Source organism: Eubalaena glacialis, chromosome 3 (assembly GCF_028564815.1).
Source record: "Eubalaena glacialis isolate mEubGla1 chromosome 3, mEubGla1.1.hap2.+ XY, whole genome shotgun sequence".
Lineage (NCBI taxonomy): Eukaryota > Metazoa > Chordata > Mammalia > Artiodactyla > Balaenidae > Eubalaena > Eubalaena glacialis.
The window spans coordinates 65,176,730-65,197,879 of NC_083718.1; the positions used below are offsets into that span (position 1 = coordinate 65,176,730).

Sequence of the window (21,150 nt, forward strand, 5' to 3'; positions counted from 1 at the left end):
CTAAATAATAGATTAGATAGATAGATAGACATAAACTGAACAAAGCTACACTACAGTAAGAACACTGAATCAGTAACCAAAAACATCCAAAGAAAGGAAAGCCCAGAACCAGATGGCTTGACAACACCACCTACATTAAAAAATTTACATCAATCCTCTCAAATTCTTCCAAAATACTGAAGAGGAGGGAACACTTGCAAACTTATTCTATGAAAACAGCTTTACCATGATACCAAAATCAGACAAAGATACTAAAAGAAAGTAAGACTACAAACCTGTATTCCTGATGAATACTGATATAAAAATCCTCAGCAAAATGCTAAAAAGAAAAAACAAATCCAAAACAATAACACACTAATAGCCCAAGTCAGAGATTTACTTCTGAAATGCAAGGATGGTTCAACATACTCAAATCAAAGTAATTCATCTCATTATCAAAATGAAGGACAAAAACCATATGATCATCTCAACTAATACAGAAAAAGCATTTGACAAAATACAACACACTTTCATGATAAAAAACACTCAACAAACTAGGAATGGAAGGAAATTACCTCAACATAATAAAGGCCATATATGAGAAGCTCATAGCTAATATATTCAATGGTGAAAAACCAAAAGCTTTCCCTCTAAGATCAAGAACAAGGCAAAGATACCCACTCTCGTCACTTCTATTCAATATAGTATTAGAAGTTCAAGCATCAAGGCAAGAAAAAAGAAATAAAAGGCATCAAAATTGGGAAGGAAGAAGTAAAAAAACCTGATCTTATACATAGAAAACTCTAAAGTTTCTGCAACAAAACTATTAGAATAAATGAATATAGCAAAGTTGCAGTTACAAAATCAACACTTAAAAATCAGCTGTGTTTATATACAGTAACAATGAACAATCTGAAAATGAAATTAAGAAAACAACCCATTTACAATAGCATCAAAAAAATAAAATACTTGGGAATAAACTTATTCAAGGAGGTGAAAGATCTGTACGCTGAAAACTACAAAACACTGCTGAAAGAAATTATAGAAGACACAAATAAATGGAAAGACGTTCTGTGTTCATGGACTGGAAGACTGAATATTGTTAAAATGTCCATATAATCCAATGTGACCTATGTTTAATGCAATTTCTATCAAAATTCCAAGGACATTTTTACAGAATCAAAAAAAAACCCCTAAAATTCATATGGAATCTCAAAGGACACAAAACAGACAAAACAATCTTCAGAAAGCAAAACAAAGCTGGAGGCCTCACACTTGCTGATTTCAAAGCGTATTACAAAGCTACTACATTTAAAACATTATGACAGACCTACAGACCAATGGAACAGAGTAGAGAACCCAGGAATAAATAAAGCCTCACATATGTGGTCAAATGATCTTTGAGAAAGGTGCCAAGGCTACACAATAGGGAAAGAATAGTCCCTTCAACAAATGGTGTTGGGAAAACTGGATATTCACATGTAAAAGAAGGAAGTTGGACCCTTATTTATGCCACATACAAAAATTAAAATGTAATAAAGACATTTTAATATAATACTTAAAACTATAAAACTTCTAGAAAAACAACCCGGGGGAAACGCTTCATGACTTTAGATTTGGCAATGATTTCTTAGATATGACACCAAAAGCTCAGGCAACAAAAGCGAAAATAGATAATATCAAACTTAAAAACTTCTACACAGTAAAGGAAACAATCATCAGAGTGAAAAGAGAATCAACAGAATGGGAGAAAATGCACACTGCATCTTATAAGGGATTAATAGCCAAAATATATAAAGAGGGACTTCCCTGGTGGTCCAGTGGTTAAGAATCCATCTTGCAATGCAGGGGACGCAGGTTCGATCTCTCGTCAGGGAACTAAGATCCCACATGCCATGGGGTAACTAAGCCCACATGCCAAAACTAATAAGCCCACACACTCTGGAGCCCGCGTGCCACAGCTAAAGAGCCTGCGCGCTGCAACTACAGAGCCCACGCGCCACAACTACAGACCCCACGCACTCTGGAGCCCGCACGCCACAACTAGAGAGCCCGTGTGCTGCAACTAATGAACCTGTGCTCTCTGGAGCCCACGCGCCACAATCAGAGAAAAGCCCGTGCACCACAATGAGGAACCTTCATGCCCAATGAAAGATCCCGCATGCTGCAACTAAGACCAGACCCAGACACAGCTACATAAATAACATATATATATGTGTGTGTGTATATATATGTGTGTGTGTGTGTGTATATATATATATATGTATATATATATATAGAACCCCTTCAATTCAACAACAAAGCAATCCAATTAAAAAATGGGCAAAGTACTTGAATAGACATTTTTCCAAAGATACACAAATGACCAACATACACAAAAAGAGCTAACTCAACATCACTAATTATTAAGGAAGCAAATAAAAACCTCATTTAGCTATCTCCTCACACGTTAGAATGGCCACTATTTTTAAAAAAACAGAAAATAACAAGTGTTGACAAGGATGTGGAGAAATTGCAACCTCTGTGCACTTTTATTGGGAATGGAAAATGGTACAGCTGCTATGGAAAAAAGTAAGGAAGTTCCTCGAAAACTAAAAATAGAATAATCATATGATCCAGCAATCCCACTTCTGTGTATACGTATCTAAAAGAATTGAAAACAGAACCTTGAAGAGATATTTGTACACTCCTGTGTTAATTACAGCATTATTCACAACAGCTAAGAGGTGGAAGCATCCCAAATGATCATTGATGGGTAAACAGGTAAAGAAAATATGGTATATACATACAATGGAATACTATTAAGCCTTAACAAAGAAGGAAATCCTGTCATATGCTACAATACAGATGAACCTTGAGGACACTGTGCTAACTAAAATAAGCCAGTCACAAAATGACAATTTCTGCAGGATTCTACTTCTGTGAGGTATCTAAACTAATCAAACTCTTAGGAACAGAAAGTAGGATGGTAGTTGCCAGATGCTGGGATAAGGGGGAAGAGGAGAACTGTTCAATGGACGCAGAGTTTTAGTTTTGAACAAAAAACTATATTCCAATCACAGTGTATATGTATTCAGCAAAAAAACATCTTTGGCAAAAGGTTATATACTGTTAAAATGTCCTTATATAGGCTGCCTCTTTTGCTTGTATGCTGTTTGCGATTCTGATTTAATTTTCTAAGAAGTAAATTATGTTTATACAAAAAAAAATCCATAGGGGAGAAAAAAATAGACTCCTACTTCATATTATCAGAAAAATCAAATCCAGGTGAATTATAAGATCTAAATGGAAAAGACAAAACAATAAACTTTCTAAAAGAGAAAACAGAAGAATGCCTCCATAACCTTCATATAAGATTTTTTTCTAACATCTTTATTAGAGTATAATTGCTTTACAATGGTGTGTTAGTTTCTGCTTTATAACAAAGTGAATCAGTTATACATATACATATCTCCCCATATCTCTTCCCTTGCATCTCCCTCCCTCCCACCCTCCCTATCCCACCCCTCTAGGTGGTCACAAAGAACCGAGCTGATCTCCCTGTGCTATGCGGATGAAGAAAAGATTTTTTGAGCAGGATGCAGAAGGCACTACCAATAAAGGAAAAGACCAATACATTAGACAACACTGAGAACTTCTGTTCATCCAAAGACACCATCAGGAGGGTGAAAATACAACCACAGAGTGGAAGAGATAGCTTCATATGCAGAAGATATAAGAAATTCCTATAAATCAACAATAATAATGAAATAAAATGGACAACCCAATAGAAAGATTAGGAAAGAAATCTGAATAGGCACTTGACAAGACAGTATATCCAAATAACCAATAAACATATGAAGAGATGCTAAACCTCAGAAGTATCAACAGAAAAAGGCATTTTAAACCACAAGAACCTGTCAAAATTAGAGATTAACAATACCAATCGTTGGCAAAGATGAGGGGCAATAGGAATTCTTATATGCCATTGGTGGGCACGAAAGCTGTTACACTTTGGAAAACTGGCACTATCTCTAAAATAAACAAATATGTATCACCGAACAAGTTTACTTCTAAACATAAATATACTGAAAGTCATGTAAAGGAATGTTCTCCAAACTGTAAATCAAATTTAAAATTTTCATCAACAGCAGAACAGATCAATCAGCTGTGGTTTATTCACACGATGGAATACTAAAAAGCAATGAAAATGAACACATTATACTTGTACCCAACATGGATGAATTTCACAAATGTAAGATAAGATTTTGTTCAGCAAAAAACATCAAATTCAAAAACAAAAACAAACAGAAGACCATTTAACATGCCTTCATTTATATAATGTTCAAAAACAGAAAAACTAAGGTGGTTAGAAAAATCCGGTGTTGGACGTCAGGATAAAGGGGCTTCTGGGAAACTTAATGCCTTATATTTCTTTTTCTTTTTTTAAATATTTATTTATTTACTTATTTATTTATTTACTTATTGGTTGCACCGGCTCTTAGTTGCAGTAGGCGGGCTCCTTGGTTGCGGCTCCAGGGCTCCTTAGTTGCAGCAGGTAGCCTCTTTAGTTGCGGCATGTGGGCTCCTTAGTTGTGGCATGTGAACTCTTAGTTGCAGCATGCATATGAGATCTAGTTCCCTGACCAGGGACTGAACCCAGGCCCCCTGCATTGGGAGCACAGAGTCTTATCCACTGCGCCACCAGGGAAGTCCCAATGCCTTATATTTCTTGATCTTTCTGGTTGTTACATGTACAGATTCACTTTGTGATAATTTACTGAGCTATATGCTTAGTGTTTATGTACTTTACCTACATGTTTTATACATCAATGGAAAAAAACAACTTTAATGTTAGATAGAATAAGAAGGTCTTAACATGTATCTCATCAGAATTCCAGAATAAAAAAATATAGAGAGGAGGCTAGGAGATCTGCCTGAGATACCTGGCACAAAACAAATATTAAAATATTTGCTTCCTAAGAAATGGGCTTTCAGATAGAGTTCCTCAGACAACGCTAACGCAAGGGGAAGAACCTCAATCTAGCTGAATTAAAAGGTAAAGGAAGTACAACTTCAGGTGGAGGAACCAAGATGGCGGAGTAGAAGGACGTGCTCTCACTCCCTCTTGCGAGAACACCAGAATCACAGCTAGCTGCTGGACAATAATCGACAGGAAGACACTGGAACTCACCAAAAAAGATACCCCACATCCAAAGACAAATGAGAAGCCACAATGAGATGGTAGGAGGGGTGCAATCACAGAAAAATCAAATCCCATAACTGGTGGGTGGATGACTCACAGACTGGAGAACACTTATACCACAGAAGTTCACCCACTGGGTGAAGGTTCTGAGCCCCACATCACGTTTCCCAACCTGTGGGTCCAGCAACAGGAGGAGGAATTCCTAGAGAATCAGACTTTGAAGCCTAGTGTGAATTGATTGCAGGACTTCGACAGGAGTGGGGGAAACACAGACTCCACTCTTGGAGGGCACACACAAAGTAGTGTGCGCATCCGGACCCAGGGGAAGGAGCAGTGACCCCAGGGTAGACTGAACCAGACTTACCTGCTAGTGTTGGAGGGTCTCCTGCAGAGGCGGGGGGGGCGCGCTGTGGCTTACCGTGGGGACAACGACACTGGCAGCAGAAGTTCTGGGAAGTACTCCTTGGCAATGAGCCCTCCCAGAGTCTGCCATTAGCCCCACCAAAGAGCCCAGGTAGGCTCCAGTGTTGGGTTGCCTCAGGCCAAACAACCAACAGGGAGGGAACCCAGCCCCATCCATCAGCAGTCAAGTGGTTTAAAGTTTAACTGAGCTCTGCCCACCAGAGCAACAGTCAGCTCTACCCACCACCAGTCCCTCCCATCAGGAAACTTACCCAAACCTCTTAGATAGCCTCATCCACCAGAGGGCAGACGGCAGAAGCAAGAAGAACTACAATCCTGCAGCCTGTGGAATGAAAACCACATTCACAGAAAGACAGACAAGATGAAAAGGCAGAGGGCTATGTACCAGATGAAAGAACAAGATAAAACCCCAGAAAAACAACTAAAGGAAGTGGAGATAGGCAACCTTCCAGAAAAAGAATTCAGAATAATGATAGTGAAGATGATCCAGGACCTCGGAAAAAGAATGGAGGCAAAGATCGAGAAGATGCAAGAAATGTTTAACAAAGACCTAGAAGAATTAAAGAACAAACAAACAGAAATGAACAATACAATAACTGAAATGAAAAATACACTAGAAGGAATAGCAGAGTAACTGAGGCAGAAGAACGGATAAGTGACCTGGAAGACAGAATGGTGGAATTCACTGCTGCGGAACAGAATAAAGAAAAAAGAATGAAAAGAAATGAAGACAGCCTAAGAGACCTCTGGGACAGCATTAAATGCAACAACATTCGCATTATAGGGGTCCCAGAAGGAGAAGACAGAGAGAAAGGACCCGAGAAAATATTTGAAGAGATTATAGTCGAAAACTTCCCTAACATGGGAAAGGAAATAGCCACCCAAGTCCAGGAAGTGCAGAGAGTCCCAGGCAGGATAAACCCAAGGAGAAACATGCGGAGACACATAGTAATCAAACTGGCAAAAATTAAAGACAAAGAATAATTACTGAAAGCAGCAAGGGAAAAACGACAAAAAACATACAAGGGAACTCCCATAAGGTTAAGAACTGATTTCTCAGCAGAAACTCTACAAGCCAGAAGGGAGTAGCATGACATACTTAAAGTGATGAAAGGGAACAACCTACAACCAAGATTACTCTACCCGGCAAGGTTTTCATTCAGATTCGATGGAGAAATCAAAAGCTTTACAGACAAGCAAAAGCTAAGAGAATTCAGCACCACCAAACCAGCTCTACAACAAATGCTAAATGAACTTCTCTAAGTAGGAAACACAAGAGAAGAAAAGGACCTACAAAAACAAACCCAAAACAATTAAGAAAATGGACAAAGGAACATACATATCGATAATTACCTAAATGTGAATGGATTAAATGCTCCAACCAAAAGACACAGGCTTGCTGAATGGATACAAAAACAAGACCCATATATATGCTGTCTACAAGAGACCCACTTCAGACCTAAGGACACATACAGAGTGAAAGTGAGGGGATGGAAAAAGATATTCCATGACAATGGAAATCATAAAAAGCTGGAGTGGCTATACTCGTATCAGATAAAATAGAATTTAAAATAAAGAATGTTACAAGACACAAGGAAGGACACTACATAATGATCAAGGGATCAATCCAAGAAGAAGATATAACAATTATAAATATATATACACCCAACATAGGAGCACCTCAATACATAAGGCAACTGCTAACAGCTGTAAAAGAGGAAATCGACAGTAACACAGTAAGAGTGGGGGACTTTTAACACCTCAATCACACCACTGGACAGATCATCCAAAATGAAAATAAATAAGGAAACAGAAGCTTTAAATGACACAACAGACCAGATAGATTTAACTGATATTTATAGGACATTCCATCCAAAAACAGCAGATTACACTTTCTTCTCAAGTGCGCACGGAACATTCTCCAGGATAGATCACATCTTGGGTCACAAGTCAAGTCTCAGTAAATTTAAGAAAATTGAAATCATATCAAGAATCTTTTCTGACCACAACGCTATGAGATTAGAAATGAAATACAGGGAAAAATACGTAAAAAACACAAACACATGGAGGCTAAACAATACATTACTAAATAACCAAGAGATCACTGAAGAAATCAAAGAGGAAATCAAAAAATACCTAGAGACAAATGACAATGAAAACACGATGATCCAAAACCTATGGGATGCAGCAAAAGCAGTTCTAAGAGGGAAGTTTATAGCTATACAAGCCTACCTAAAGAAACAAGAAAAATCTCAAATAAACAATCTAACCTTACACCTAAAGGAACTAGAGAAAGAAGAACAAACAAAACCCAAAGTTAGCAGAAAGAAAGAAATCATCAAGGTCAGAGCAGAAATAAATGAAATAGAAACAAAGAAAACAGTAGCAAAGATCAATAAAACTAAAAGCTGGTTCTTTGAGAAGATAAACAAAATTGATAAACCATTAGCCAGACTCATCAAGAAAAAGAGGGAGAGGACTCAAATCAATAAAATTAGAAATGAAAAAGGAGAAGATACAACAGACACTGCAGAAATACAAAGCATCCTAAGAGACTACTACAACAACTCTATGCCAATAAAATGGACAACCTGGAAGAAATGGACAAATTCTTAGAAAGGTGTAACCTTCCAAGACTGAACCAGGAAGAAACAGAAAATATGAACAGACCAATCACAAGTAATGAAATTGAAACTGATTAAAAATCTTCCAACAGACGAAAGTCCAGGACCAGATGGCTTCACAGGTGAATTCTATCAAACATTTAGAGAAGAGCTAACACCCATCCTTCTCAAACTCTTCCAAAAATTGCGGAGGAAGGAACACTCCCAAACTCATTCTATGAGGCCACCATCACGCTGATACCAAAACCAGACAAAGATAGTAGAAAAAAAGAAAATTACACACCAATATCACTCATGAATATAGATGCAAAATTCCTCAACAAAATACTAGCAAACAGAATCCAACAACACATTAAAAGGATCATACACCATGATCAAGTGGGATTTATCCCAGGGATGCAAGGATTCTTCAATATACGCAAATCAATCAATGTGATACACCATACTAACAAATTGAAGAATAAAAACCATATGATCATCTCAATAGATGCAGAAAAAGCTTTTGACAAAATTCAACACCCATTTATGATAAACTCTCCAGAAAGTGGGCATAGAGGGAACCTACCTCAACATAATAAAGGCCATATATGACGAACCCACAGCAAACATCATTCTCAATGGTGAAAAACTGAAAGCATTTCCTCTAAGATCAGGAATGAGACAAGGATGTCCACTCTCACCACTATTATTCAACATAGTTTTGGAAGTCCTAGCCACGGCAATCAGAGAACAAAAAGAAATAAAAGGAATACAAATTGGAAAAGAAGAAGTAAAAAACTGTCACTGTTTGCAGATGACATGATACTATACATAGAGAATCCTAAACATGCCACCAGAAAACTACTAGAGCTAATCAATGAATCTGGTAAAATTCAGGATACAAAATTAATGCACAGTAATCTCTTGCATTCCTATACAATAATGATGAAAAATCTGAAAGAGAAATTATGGAAACACTCCCATTTACCATTGCAACAAAAAGAATAAAATACCTAGGAATAAACCTACCTAGGGAGACAAAAGACCTGTATGCAGAAAACTATAAGACACTGATGAAAGAAATTAAAGATGATACCAACAGATGGAGAGATATACCATGTTCTTGGATTGGAAGAATCAGTATTGTGAAAATGACTATACTACCCAAAGCAATCTACAGGTTCAATGCAATCCCTATCAAATTACCAATGGCATTTTTTACGGAACTAGAACAAATCATCTTAAAATTTTTATGGAGACACAAAAGACCCCGAATAGCCAAAGCAGTCTTGAGGGAAAAAAACGGAGCTGGAGGAATCAGACTCCCTGACTTCAGGCTATACTACAAAGCTACAGTAATCAAGACAATATGGTACTGGCACAAAAAACAGAAACATAGATCAATGGAACAAGATAGAAAGCCCAGAGATAAACCCACGCACCTATGGTCAACTAATCTATAAAAAAGTAGGCAAGAATATACAGTGGAGAAAAGACAGTCTCTTCAATAAGTGGTGCTGGGAAAACTGGACAGCTACATGTAAAAGAATGAAACTAGAACACTCCCTAACACCATACACAAAAATAAACTCAAAATGGATTCGAGACCTACATGTGAGACTGGACACTATAAAACTCTTAGAGGAAAACATAGGAAGAACACACTCTTTGACATAAATCACAGCAAGATCTTTTTTGATCCACCTCCTAGAGTAATGGAAATAAAAACAAAAATAAACAAATGGGACCTAATGAAACTTCAAAGCTTTTGCACAGCAAAGGAAACCATAAACAAGACGAAAAGACAACCCTCAGAATGGGAGAAAATATTTGCAAATGAATCAACGGACAAAGGATTAACCTTCAAAATATATAAACAGCTCATGCAGCTCAATATTAAAGAAACAAACAACCCAATCCAAAAATGGGCAGAAGACCTAAATAGACATTTCTCCAAAGAAGACATACTGATGGCCAAGAAGCACATGAAAAGCTGCTCAACATCACTAATTATTAGAGAAATGCAAATCAAAACTACAATGAGGTATCACCTCACACCAGTTAGAATGGGCATCATCAGAAAATCTACAAACAAATGCTGGAGAGGGTGTGGAGAAAAGGGAACCCTCTTGCACTGCTGGTGGGAATGTAAATTGATACAGCCATTATGGAGAACAGTATGGAGGTTCCTTAGAAAACTAAAAATAGAATTACCATATGATGCAGCAATCCCACTACTGGGCATATACCCAGAGAAAACCATAATTCAAAAAGACACATGGGGGGCTTCCCTGGTGGCGCAGTGGTTAAGAATCTGCCTGCCAATGCAGAGGACACGGGTTCGAGCCCTGGTCTGGGAAGATCCCACATGCCGCGGAGCAACTAAGCCCGTGAGCCACAACTACTGAGCCTGCGCATGTAGAGCCTGTGCTCCACAACAAGAGAAACCATGACAATGAGAAGCCCACGCACCGCGATGAAGAGTAGCCCCCGCTCGCCACAACTAGAGAAAGCCTGCGCACAGAAACGAAGACCCAACACAGCCAAAAATAAATAAATAAATACATTTATTAAAAAAAAAAAAAAAAAAGACACATGCACCCCAATATTCATTGCAGCACTATTTACAATAGCCAGGTCATGGAAGCAACCTAAATGCCCATCAACAGAGGAATGGATAAAGAAGATGTAGTACATATATACAATGGAATATTACTCAGCCATAAAAAGGAACGAAATTGAGTCATTTGTTGAGATGTGGATGGATCTAGAGACTGTCATACAGAGTGAAGTAAGTCAGAAAGAGAAAAACAAATATCGTATATTAACGCACGTATGTAGAACCTAGAAAAATGGTACAGATGACCCAGTTTGCAGGGCAGAAGTTGAGACACAGATGTAGAGAACAAACGTATGGACACCAAGGGGGGAAAACCGCGGTGGGGTGGGGATGGTGGTGTGCTGAATTGGGCGATTGGGATTGACATGTATACTCTGATGTGTATAAAATTGATGACTAATAAGAACCTGCAGTATAAACAAACAAACAAACAAACAAAAAACAACTAATACTAAACTTTCTTTGGGCTATTTGTATGGAAATATGTTAATATAAATGTTTCAGACATTACATGAAATTTCTAAAAATCTTATATGTTCTGATATAATGTTATAAGTCATAACTCTAGTTATTACTTTAAAATGTATACCTCAGAAATAACTAAATTTCCTTGTCAATTGCATTATTATGAACTTTCATCAAATCTTTAACCGTGGTCATTTCTATGTCTTTTGTCATTTACAGAGAGTTCTGGGTGTACTCTGATGCTTTTGCAAAAATGTTCCTATAAAAGGGTTTTATCTTCAAGGAATTCATGGAAAAGACTCTGACAAGTACAGGTTTCTGGTAACTATACTGCTGAACTGAATGAATAAGCATTTTCAGAACTCTAATGGAAAACTGGTGAATTCATAAAAGTGCTAACAAAAGATCAAGATAAAAAAAAAATTAATTACATGGGACTGAGTGAACTAATGAGGATGATTATAATTTTTGTGACTTTCTATTTAAAAAAAAAAAAAAAATCCCACAAGGACTCAGAGGCAAAAAATATACAAATCAATTTTCACTGCAAAGTAAAGGAGCTGTTACAGTGGAGGATTACTGGACTCAATGTCAATATTATGACATAGTATGAGTGTGTTTCATGTTTGGTAATTGCAATCATTGTTGCTTTTGTTGTGGTCATCCATTTACAATGCTTGGTGTCAGTTTATTTATCTCTTGTAAAAATAAAATACAGGGTGTGTGTGAAAATAATTAATTAATTAATTAATTAATTAAAAAATAAAAAAAAAAAGGTAAAGGACAAAAAAAAAAAAAAATACAGAGAATGGCAGAGAATAACCAAAGACTTACTAACTACAAATTTCCCTCAGTTTTCAAGATTCCAGTTTCTAAGATCAAGAACATAAATAAATTCCAAGTATGAAAAATAAAAAGGAAATCCATACCTTGATATACTGTTGTGACATTAATTAAGAAGAAAAAAAAACAGTGAAGAAAAACAGAATTACCTGCAGTCAAGGAAGAGAGATAAGTTAACTACAAAGGGACCACAATTAGACTGACTTCTCAATTTCAAAAGTAAGGGCAGAATACAGTGGAATATCACCTGAAACAAAATAACTGTCAAACTAGAAGTGCGTATCTAGTAAAACTACCTGTGAAGAACTGACATAAAAAAGATATTTTCTGGAAAAGGATGAAAAGTGAAGAAGTGAATGAAAGAAAGAAAAGGAAAATAGGAAACTAAAATTGTTTTAGATCAACAAACTCTCACCTAAACGAACTGGTAAAGACTGTACTTTACCAGGTACAAAATGACCCCACATAGAAAATCTGTAACAGAAGAGCCAAAGGTTTTGGTAAATATGTTGGTCAACCTAAACAAACACTAACTAATAAAACAATGATAATATTTTAATTCATGAGGGGAAAAACAGAATATAACTACATTCTGAACAATATAAAACTTACATCTATATAAAATTAGACAAGGGATGAAGAGATTTTAATGTGCTAAGGTGCACATTCAGGAGAAGGGCAAAGTTATTTATTGACTTTATACTTTGTTAATTACTCTTGTAAAACATGAATGTCTATCTTCCTTGCAAATAGCAGAAACAAAATGGGCCAAATGCAAAACCGTCAAGCAATTCAAAATGAAGGCAAAAAGAGGAGGGGGAAATTAATAGGGGAAAATTTTTTCAAATAGAAAACTTATAATAAGATATATAAATAGATCCAAATATATCAGCACTCACAATAAACATAAATTGACTGAAATCTCCAGTTAAAAGCCAAATTTGTGAGAAATGGATAAGAAAAAAAAATCCAGCTACAGAATACTATTTTTATAAGTACACATCATAAAATAAGGGTACAGAAGAACTGAAATTCAAGTAATGGAAAAAGATATACCAGGTTAAAACAATATGGGAAAACAATGAACCATCTGATACAAAGAAATAAAATGACAAAATTACAAAAGAGCATTCTGAAGAGTAAGCAATTTTTCTGAACCAAAGCAGTATAATTGAGTCTCAGATTCATTTCACCTCATTTAATTCAGTTTAGGGCTTGAGCTTATTAATATCCTTTAGGAATCGGATTCTTCTGTCTAGTGTACTAGCGTCCCTTCTGACGTGAACATTTGATAAGCATGCCGGTAATGACTTTATGCAAAACAGTGAGAAAGTGCTTACGAAGTTAAAGCCTAGTATAGAGCCCTATAGCACAATAAAGAAGCATCTATAAAGGCTGATACCTGTTTGCTTAGAGTATAGTTGCTCAAGGAATTACAAACCCCATTACTATTACTCACATCTTATTCTTTAACTTTATTCACAAGCCTATCAAGATACATTTTCTCAAATACTGAAATCTAGATATTGTCAATAATATCTTTACCTATTTATGCATGAATGTGTACGTACACACAAATCTACACATATGTACATACACATATCTATCTACACATACATACACACTTATACAAAACAAACACACATATGTCATATAGATAAATCACAGTAATACTGTACCTCATAGGTAGTTCCATAATGGCACGTAAATTGGCATTGTCTGTTGGTTTCTGCATCTTGCTCAACATTGGTATAAAATATTACTCCATCTCCAGAGCAGGATACAATCTGCTTATCATTTGTGCATGGTAAGAACTTTGCACTAAATATATTTGCTCGGTGCCCTGAACGAATTGTTGTCAAAACCTAAAACACAGAGAGGAAGTAGTTCTTAGTAATTTATTAGTTCCTAAAAAGAAACATTCAAATTCAATATAATCACAGCCAGGAATAAATTCTCATTAACATTCTCATCTCAAATGAAAAAATATCATTTGATTCCAAACTATTATAATTAGAAAAAAAAGAAATCAGAATCTCACATATTTTCTTTATTTCCCTCTGAGATGTAAAGAAGATTAAGTATCAACAGGAATAGTGCTGAAACTGAGTCCCCCTAAAACTGAGTTCCTCTGCAGAGTTTATGATTAACCTGCCAAATTTTATTCCCTGTCTCGTCCAACACCTGTTCCTCTCATGACTGAGGAGAATCAAAGAAAACGGGGCACTGAAACCAAGCAGGACCCTGTGGGGCCGTCCCAGGCATAAAAGCCTTTCAATGTCCCCTGTTTCTTGTTTGTAGGAAGAAGGCTTTTAGCCTCCTAGACCTTCCCTGAGTTCCAAAGGGCAGATTAAACAGTTACTAATTAGGAGACTGAGAAAATGCAGAAACAGCAAAGGGAACTGGTCCTGGTTCTCTGCAGGAAGGAGAAGGGATTGTGCATGACAATTTGATACATATCTTTGAGTTCTTCTATAGGAACTAAGCCCCCCCCCAACCCAGGTAGAGGATGGTAACTTCAGGCTGGGCACAAGCATGTGGACCCCAGACTGACTGGAGATTCCTAGAACACCACCCTGTTACCTCACCACCAGCCAACCAGAGGAGGGTTACACACCCAGCAGCCCTCCCCCCGAATTCTGCCTATAAAAATTTCTTCCGTGAAACCCATGGGCAGTTCGGGTCTTTTGAGCAGGAGTCACCTGTTCTCCTTGCATGGCCCTTGCAATAAACCTTTCTCTGCTCCAAACTCTGACATTTAGGTTTGTTTGGCCTCATTGTGCATCAGGCACACAAACTTGGGTTCAACAACAGTGCCTTGAAAATTAAATATACATATTTCCACCTACTTGGTGTATCTGACTCATTCATAAACCCTCAGTAAATATAAAAAGACTATCTTGATTGACTTTTGAAACTGTTTACTAGATGATTATTAAGTTATTCCCTTTCAGGATGAAGAAATAAAAATAAACTGAATTTAAATGAATCATAAAGTAATGAAATGGTACAGATGAGGATACAGCAGAACTTCCTACATCTAACTCCTTAATAATTTAAAAGACCAGAATTGCTGTGACAGAAATACAGTTTAAAATAAACATTTTAATATTTGTAACATACACTGCAGGTAAAAGACCAAATCCCCCAACAGTGTTTAAAAATAGAGAGGGGGAAAAAAACCCCAACAAAACCTGATTTTTAAAAAAATGGGCAAAAGATCTTAAGAGATAGTCCAAAGATATACAAATGGCCCTTAAAAATGTGAAAAAGCATCTGTTTATTCATAAAGGAAATGCAAATTGAAACTACATTGAGATTACTAATTCCCACTTTTCAGATTGGCAAAAATTCAAAAGCTTGACAACATACTGTATAAGTGAGCATGGGGGGGGGAGGGGGACACCAGGCTCTTTAAACAATTCTGGTGGGACTGCTAAATGGTACAAGACCAATGGAGAGGAATTTAGCAGCACCTCAAAAAACCACATATGCGTTAACCCTTTGATCAGACAAGTCTATTTCTAAGAATTTATGCTGAAGATACACCTCCAATAATACAAAAAAAAAAGTACCAAGTTATTTACTGAGTTATTTATAATAACAAAACACAGGAGACTGGCTGAATAAATTATGGTACATCCCCACAATGTATTATATACAATGGGAATTTAATGCAATGGGAATATCTGGTGTGCTTTTTTAAAAAAAATGTGCTCAAAATAAGGGAATATATCAAAACACAGACACAAAGTTGCTTTAGTTCACTTTAAATGTCTTACTGAACAAAACTAACACAACACTGTAAAGCAACTATACTCCAATAAAATTTTTTAAATAAATAAATAAATAAAAGAACAACAAAAAATGTCTTACTGAACAAACTGGGGCAATTCGAGCATCAATAAGAATATCAGTGATAGACTATAATTTATTGAATAAAAATAAAAATCTATAATCCCACAGTAATTTTTTCAAAAAGGTGGCAAAGACAAAGGAAATGCTCTTTAGTCACAGAATAATGTCAATTAATAAATGTAGAAGGAATGACAGAATTAAAAATCACTATTTATAACCACATTATAACAACTGATTAAGGCAAGAATGAATGAATACTGAAACCACTGTGTGAAAGATTGCTATGAAAGAGAATATTCACACAGTCCCAACACACTACTCCCCAGTAGCTTATAATCACACAGGGTAAATGCACCTACACAATGGAAAGATCAAACTTAACATCACCAATTAGGGGACAAATTAATATCATGTACTACAACATGACCCATGGAGAATTACTAGCAAAAATGTTTAATGTTAATCTACTCATGAAGAAACAATCAGACAAATCCAAATGGAGGGACATTCTATAAAAAAACTTGACTGATATGTCAATATAACAATAAAACAACATATCAATGTCATGAAAGACCAAAAAGTTGAATGAACTGTTCTAAAGGAGACAAAGGAAATATGACAAATAAATGAAATACGTGGTGCTGGATTGGGGGCTGGATTGAAGGAGGCATGGCAGTGACAAAATTACTGAAATGGGAAAATCTGAACATGGACTATACATGTGCATGTATTATGTGTGTATATATGTAATATATTATGGACGAAGAATGTCGCCTGCCATATCAGTAAACAAAGGATGTTGCATCCAACAGTCACTGCAGCCACCCCCGATGGTGCACCCTGAGGGGAACTCAGAACAGCGATAAGCAGGCTGCCAGCCATCAAGCCATCAGTCTCTGCAGCCACCCCTAATGGTGCACCCTGAGGGGATTCAAGACAGAAAAAGAGGATACTGACCACAGATAGTTAAGGTACATAGCAAAGGAACAATTTCAATAAGCCCAGATTCCTGCATCTTCCCAAACAAAGAGCTAAATTCTTTAACTTGAGATGTCTGGGTTTTTTAAATTAGCAGTAATCTTTTGATGTTCTGACTACCTAGGGTTTTATTTGCAAAAACTCTTATATATCCTGGCTCCTCCTTTACCTCTCCAGAACAGTCCCTCAGAGCTATCTGAGAGGTTGTCTCCCTGGCTTAAGCCCTCAGTATATCCACCAAATAAAACATATTTCTCAACTTTCAGGTTGTGCATTTTTTTCAGTCGACAGTACAAAACTGTATATATTATACAAATATGATAACAGCATATAGTCAATTCTCATTACTACTGGTAGTTGTGCTCTGTAAAGTCACCACAAACACTGAATCAGCAAGTGCTGAATCACTGCTCCTACGGAAATACAGGGTTAGGTTCCTGTGAGGCTCTGGCCACAATATTTTCATCAACTAATCAATAAGTAACTTTGTTTCATGTGTTTCTGTTTAAAGACACTGTATTTGATATATATTGTTGATTCATTAACACCGAACTTATGGCCAACAGCACTATAACTCATGCCTAAATGAAGCTTATCTAACATATTTTCTCCATAAAGCACATCCCAGGCTTCCTGTACTTAGGAATACCAGATAGTACTTCAGCACGATACCTGGGGACCACTTAAACATTGAAATCACCAACAAAAAGCACAAAAATGCAAAACCTGTGACACTAAATATATCGCAAAAAGGATACAATACAGTATGCTTACAGTATTCAATTTGAAACATGAAGTCTGAGTGTCACTTTGTTTGATCTCACCTGGGAATGTGAGTGTTGATGTATGTGCTGGGCAACTCAAATTTTTTGCCACTCTGTACATGTACATGGCCATAAATGACCAGGAAAACACTGGAAGTATTGATTTTGGGGTTAAAAATAAATTTAATGAGTAGGTGAATTTGCAAATATGGAATCTGTAAGTAATGAGGATCAACTCTATATTCAATATTACATATCTTGACCATGGTAACTGCATTATAGCTATACAGGATAATGTTCCTGTTCTTAGTAGACAGATGTCAAAGTATTCATGAATGAAGTGCATAATGCTTCCAACTTACTCTAAAATACTTTTTTAAACAATCTATTTGTGGATGTTCATTGTACTATTCTTTCAACTTTTTCATCAGTTTTAAAATCTTAAAACAAATTTAGGAAAAGATATTTCAACTTTATTTTTGGTTTGGTTGTAAGTATTTACTGTATAACACTGACAAATTCATAACTGAGAGTACAACAGCAAATCAGAACACAGATCTGGTATAAATATTAGCAGCTACTTACCTTGACCACTTTAAGTATTTAAGTCACCTCATTTTATCTAAGACCTAGGGTCATGAACAAAATAAGGATTTGCTGAGTACCATACAGTACTCTACTGTAAGTCTTATTAATGCACATTTAATTAGGGTCAAATAAAAAAAGGGGAGAGAATTTGCACCTACATCAACCAAAGCCAATGGAGAATAAAAACTGTTAAATGTTTTAAAATTTTTCATTCCTCTCTCCAAGTATAAGACATTGAGATCTGGTCAATTAAGGTACAAGAAATAACACAGAGAATAATTAATGTAAAGCCTTTAAACAAGATAGAATCATAGCCTTTAATGCTGTCAAATATTTCAGCATGGTTTACCAAGTGTCTAAGTATATATAAGTCACTACATACAATGTATGTAGTTTCTTAGTCTGATAGGCCTTTGACTTTGCTTTAGTCACATTCAGCAGACATTATTCTTAACAATTTGATTTATCTCCATTCAACAGGTTTATGTATAGCTCCAGAAACAAAAGGAGGAACCTCACTGAATACATTAACGTGTATTGGCATATCACATATCACTCAAAAATTGAAAGAAATTTCTTTATTAAAGTAATCAGAGTAACCATTAAAGTAATTAGGAAAAAACTGAAGTCCTTTCCCTCTGAACAAATCTCTTGATTTCAGATGTCCCTCTCCAAACTTACTCCTTTTTCTCTAGTATTCCCCATCTTAATAACATCAATATCCACCCACACAGTTGATCAAGTCAAAAACTAAGGAATCATCATCCTTCATTTCTCTTTCTCTCATCCACTATATAAAATCCACCAGCAAATCCATGTCCAATATACATTTCAAATTACTTCTCACCACCTTTAATGCCATTATCTCTGCCTCAATCATCATCTGTTCTCAACAATCTCAGAGATTTTCATCTCAGTCTCTGGATTACATCAATGGCCTCCTATCTCCTAGCTTCTGATCTTACTCAAACTCTACTCTCCAAAAAGCAACCACAACTAACTTTTAAAAAGACAAATCATATCATTTCCATGTTTAAAATACTCTAGTGATCAGCTATTTCAATTACACTAAAAAGTAAACTCCTTAATCTAGCCTATCAAACCTACTACCTGACCCCTGCATAATCATGTTAACTTCATTTTGTACTGCTTCTTTCCCTAATTTATTAATAGATAATTGTTGGAAGAACTAGTACTCATCTATATACAGTTAGTAATTTCACCAAAGGTCGGAATTTGTTTTTAATTGTTGAAATGGAATCAATACAACCAATACAGATATGCACACTACTGGAGATAAATAGCAGTAAAGTCGATTTAAAAAAATAGATGTGCAGCTGCAAAGAGTTACAATTTTTGAAAGCTAGATTTATTTTCTGATTTGGGCTTTCCTTGGATTAATGCGTTATAATACTTTTTCAGAAAACATCTAAGAATAATGGCCTACAGAGGTGGAAGTTGGCAGAGTAACTTAATCTAAAATGAACAAAACATACTGTTAACTTCAATTAGTAATAAATGTGAAAGTGAACTAGCTGTAATGTCTATCACTTTGCTGATCATCAGGTTACTCTGACTAATCTAGCTGGCCAAGCAGGTATCTCTTCCCTCCTGCTTCACGTTATATACAACACTTCCAAAACTTCATGCTTGGTCCAGGAGTATCTAGATAGAAGATGCTAGCTCTTCAATCTCTTAGTAAAAATCACCCCTCCTCCAACCCATGCCTACCCTTGTCTAAGGCATTGAACACAGAAACTTCTTGCCTTTCTTTTACTAATATTTATTGGGCACCTACTACATGACAGGAAATTTACTAAGTGTTGAGGAAACAAAAAGGAAAAAGAAATGGTCATTGTCCCAAAGAAGTTATAGTCTAATGGTGAGCAACATGCAAACAAACATAATAATTGAGTTATCCATAAAATACGAGAACATAGAGGAAGGAATGCCTGCATCTGCCTTGGTAAACTAGAGATATATCACAGATAAGAGCTGAGGCTTGAAGGATGAAATTAAACTTGCCAAGTAGGTAGGAGGTGCATGGGACAGTAGAACATCCCACAAAGAGAGAAAAGCAGAAGCAAAGCATAGAAGAAACAAACAACATTTTATGCTCTGAGAACTAAAGGTAGCTGAATGAAGCCAAATCAAGAAAAATTTTGCATATACTCAGGATTTCTTTTACAGAAGATGCTCCAAGGCTACCTGAGGGCTAACTTCCTTCTGTTTCATCTATACCTTCAGGAGGAGGCCCTTTGGGGGTCCCAGAATACTGTGCAAAGTCTCTTATAGGAATCCATACTTGACTGGGATCCTGAGCTTTGTTTCTATTTACCTTGACCTTCAAGGCCACCAAAACTAAAGTTTAGATAAGCTAAGACTGACAAATATCTTCAGGGCAAAAGTGGCTATCACGCTCACTTCTCTGGATTCACTTTTTCCCTTCCATTTTGGACTGATAATTCCTTACTAACAAGACAGTTATTTACTTTTAGGATAATTTTTAAAGTTTTTAATCAAGCATTTTTGAGTTGATTTCAGTGGGAGGATTGGTCCAAATAAACTAGCCTGTAATTTTTGAAAAAAGAAGCTTCTCTCTTTTATGTATTTGAGATCTATGATATATATAACTAAGACATGATGCCATTAATGAGGAACAATTAAATCTATTTTTAAAAAGTATCAAAACTTTTATATGGGGGCTTCCCTGGTGGCGCAGTGGTTGAGAATCTGCCTGTCAATGCAGGGGACACGGGTTCGAGCCCTGGTCTGGGAAGATCCCACATGCCACGGAGCAACTGGGCCCGTGAGCCACAATTACTGAGCCTGCGCGTCTGGAGC

At 36.4% G+C, this 21,150-nt stretch overlaps 1 protein-coding gene across 4 annotated transcripts in view; it reads right to left on the reverse strand.

Annotated features, from left to right (window-relative positions):
* The window catches only part of DCAF6 (DDB1 and CUL4 associated factor 6), a 166,001-nt gene that overhangs the window by 101,854 nt on the left and 42,997 nt on the right, over positions 1-21,150 (reverse strand). For all 4 annotated transcript variants that reach the window (XM_061183138.1, XM_061183137.1, XM_061183136.1 and 1 more), the window contains one exon: positions 13,798-13,983. In XM_061183138.1, the coding sequence (XP_061039121.1) occupies positions 13,798-13,983 (186 nt within the window). The remainder of the gene's footprint in view (positions 1-13,797; positions 13,984-21,150) is intronic.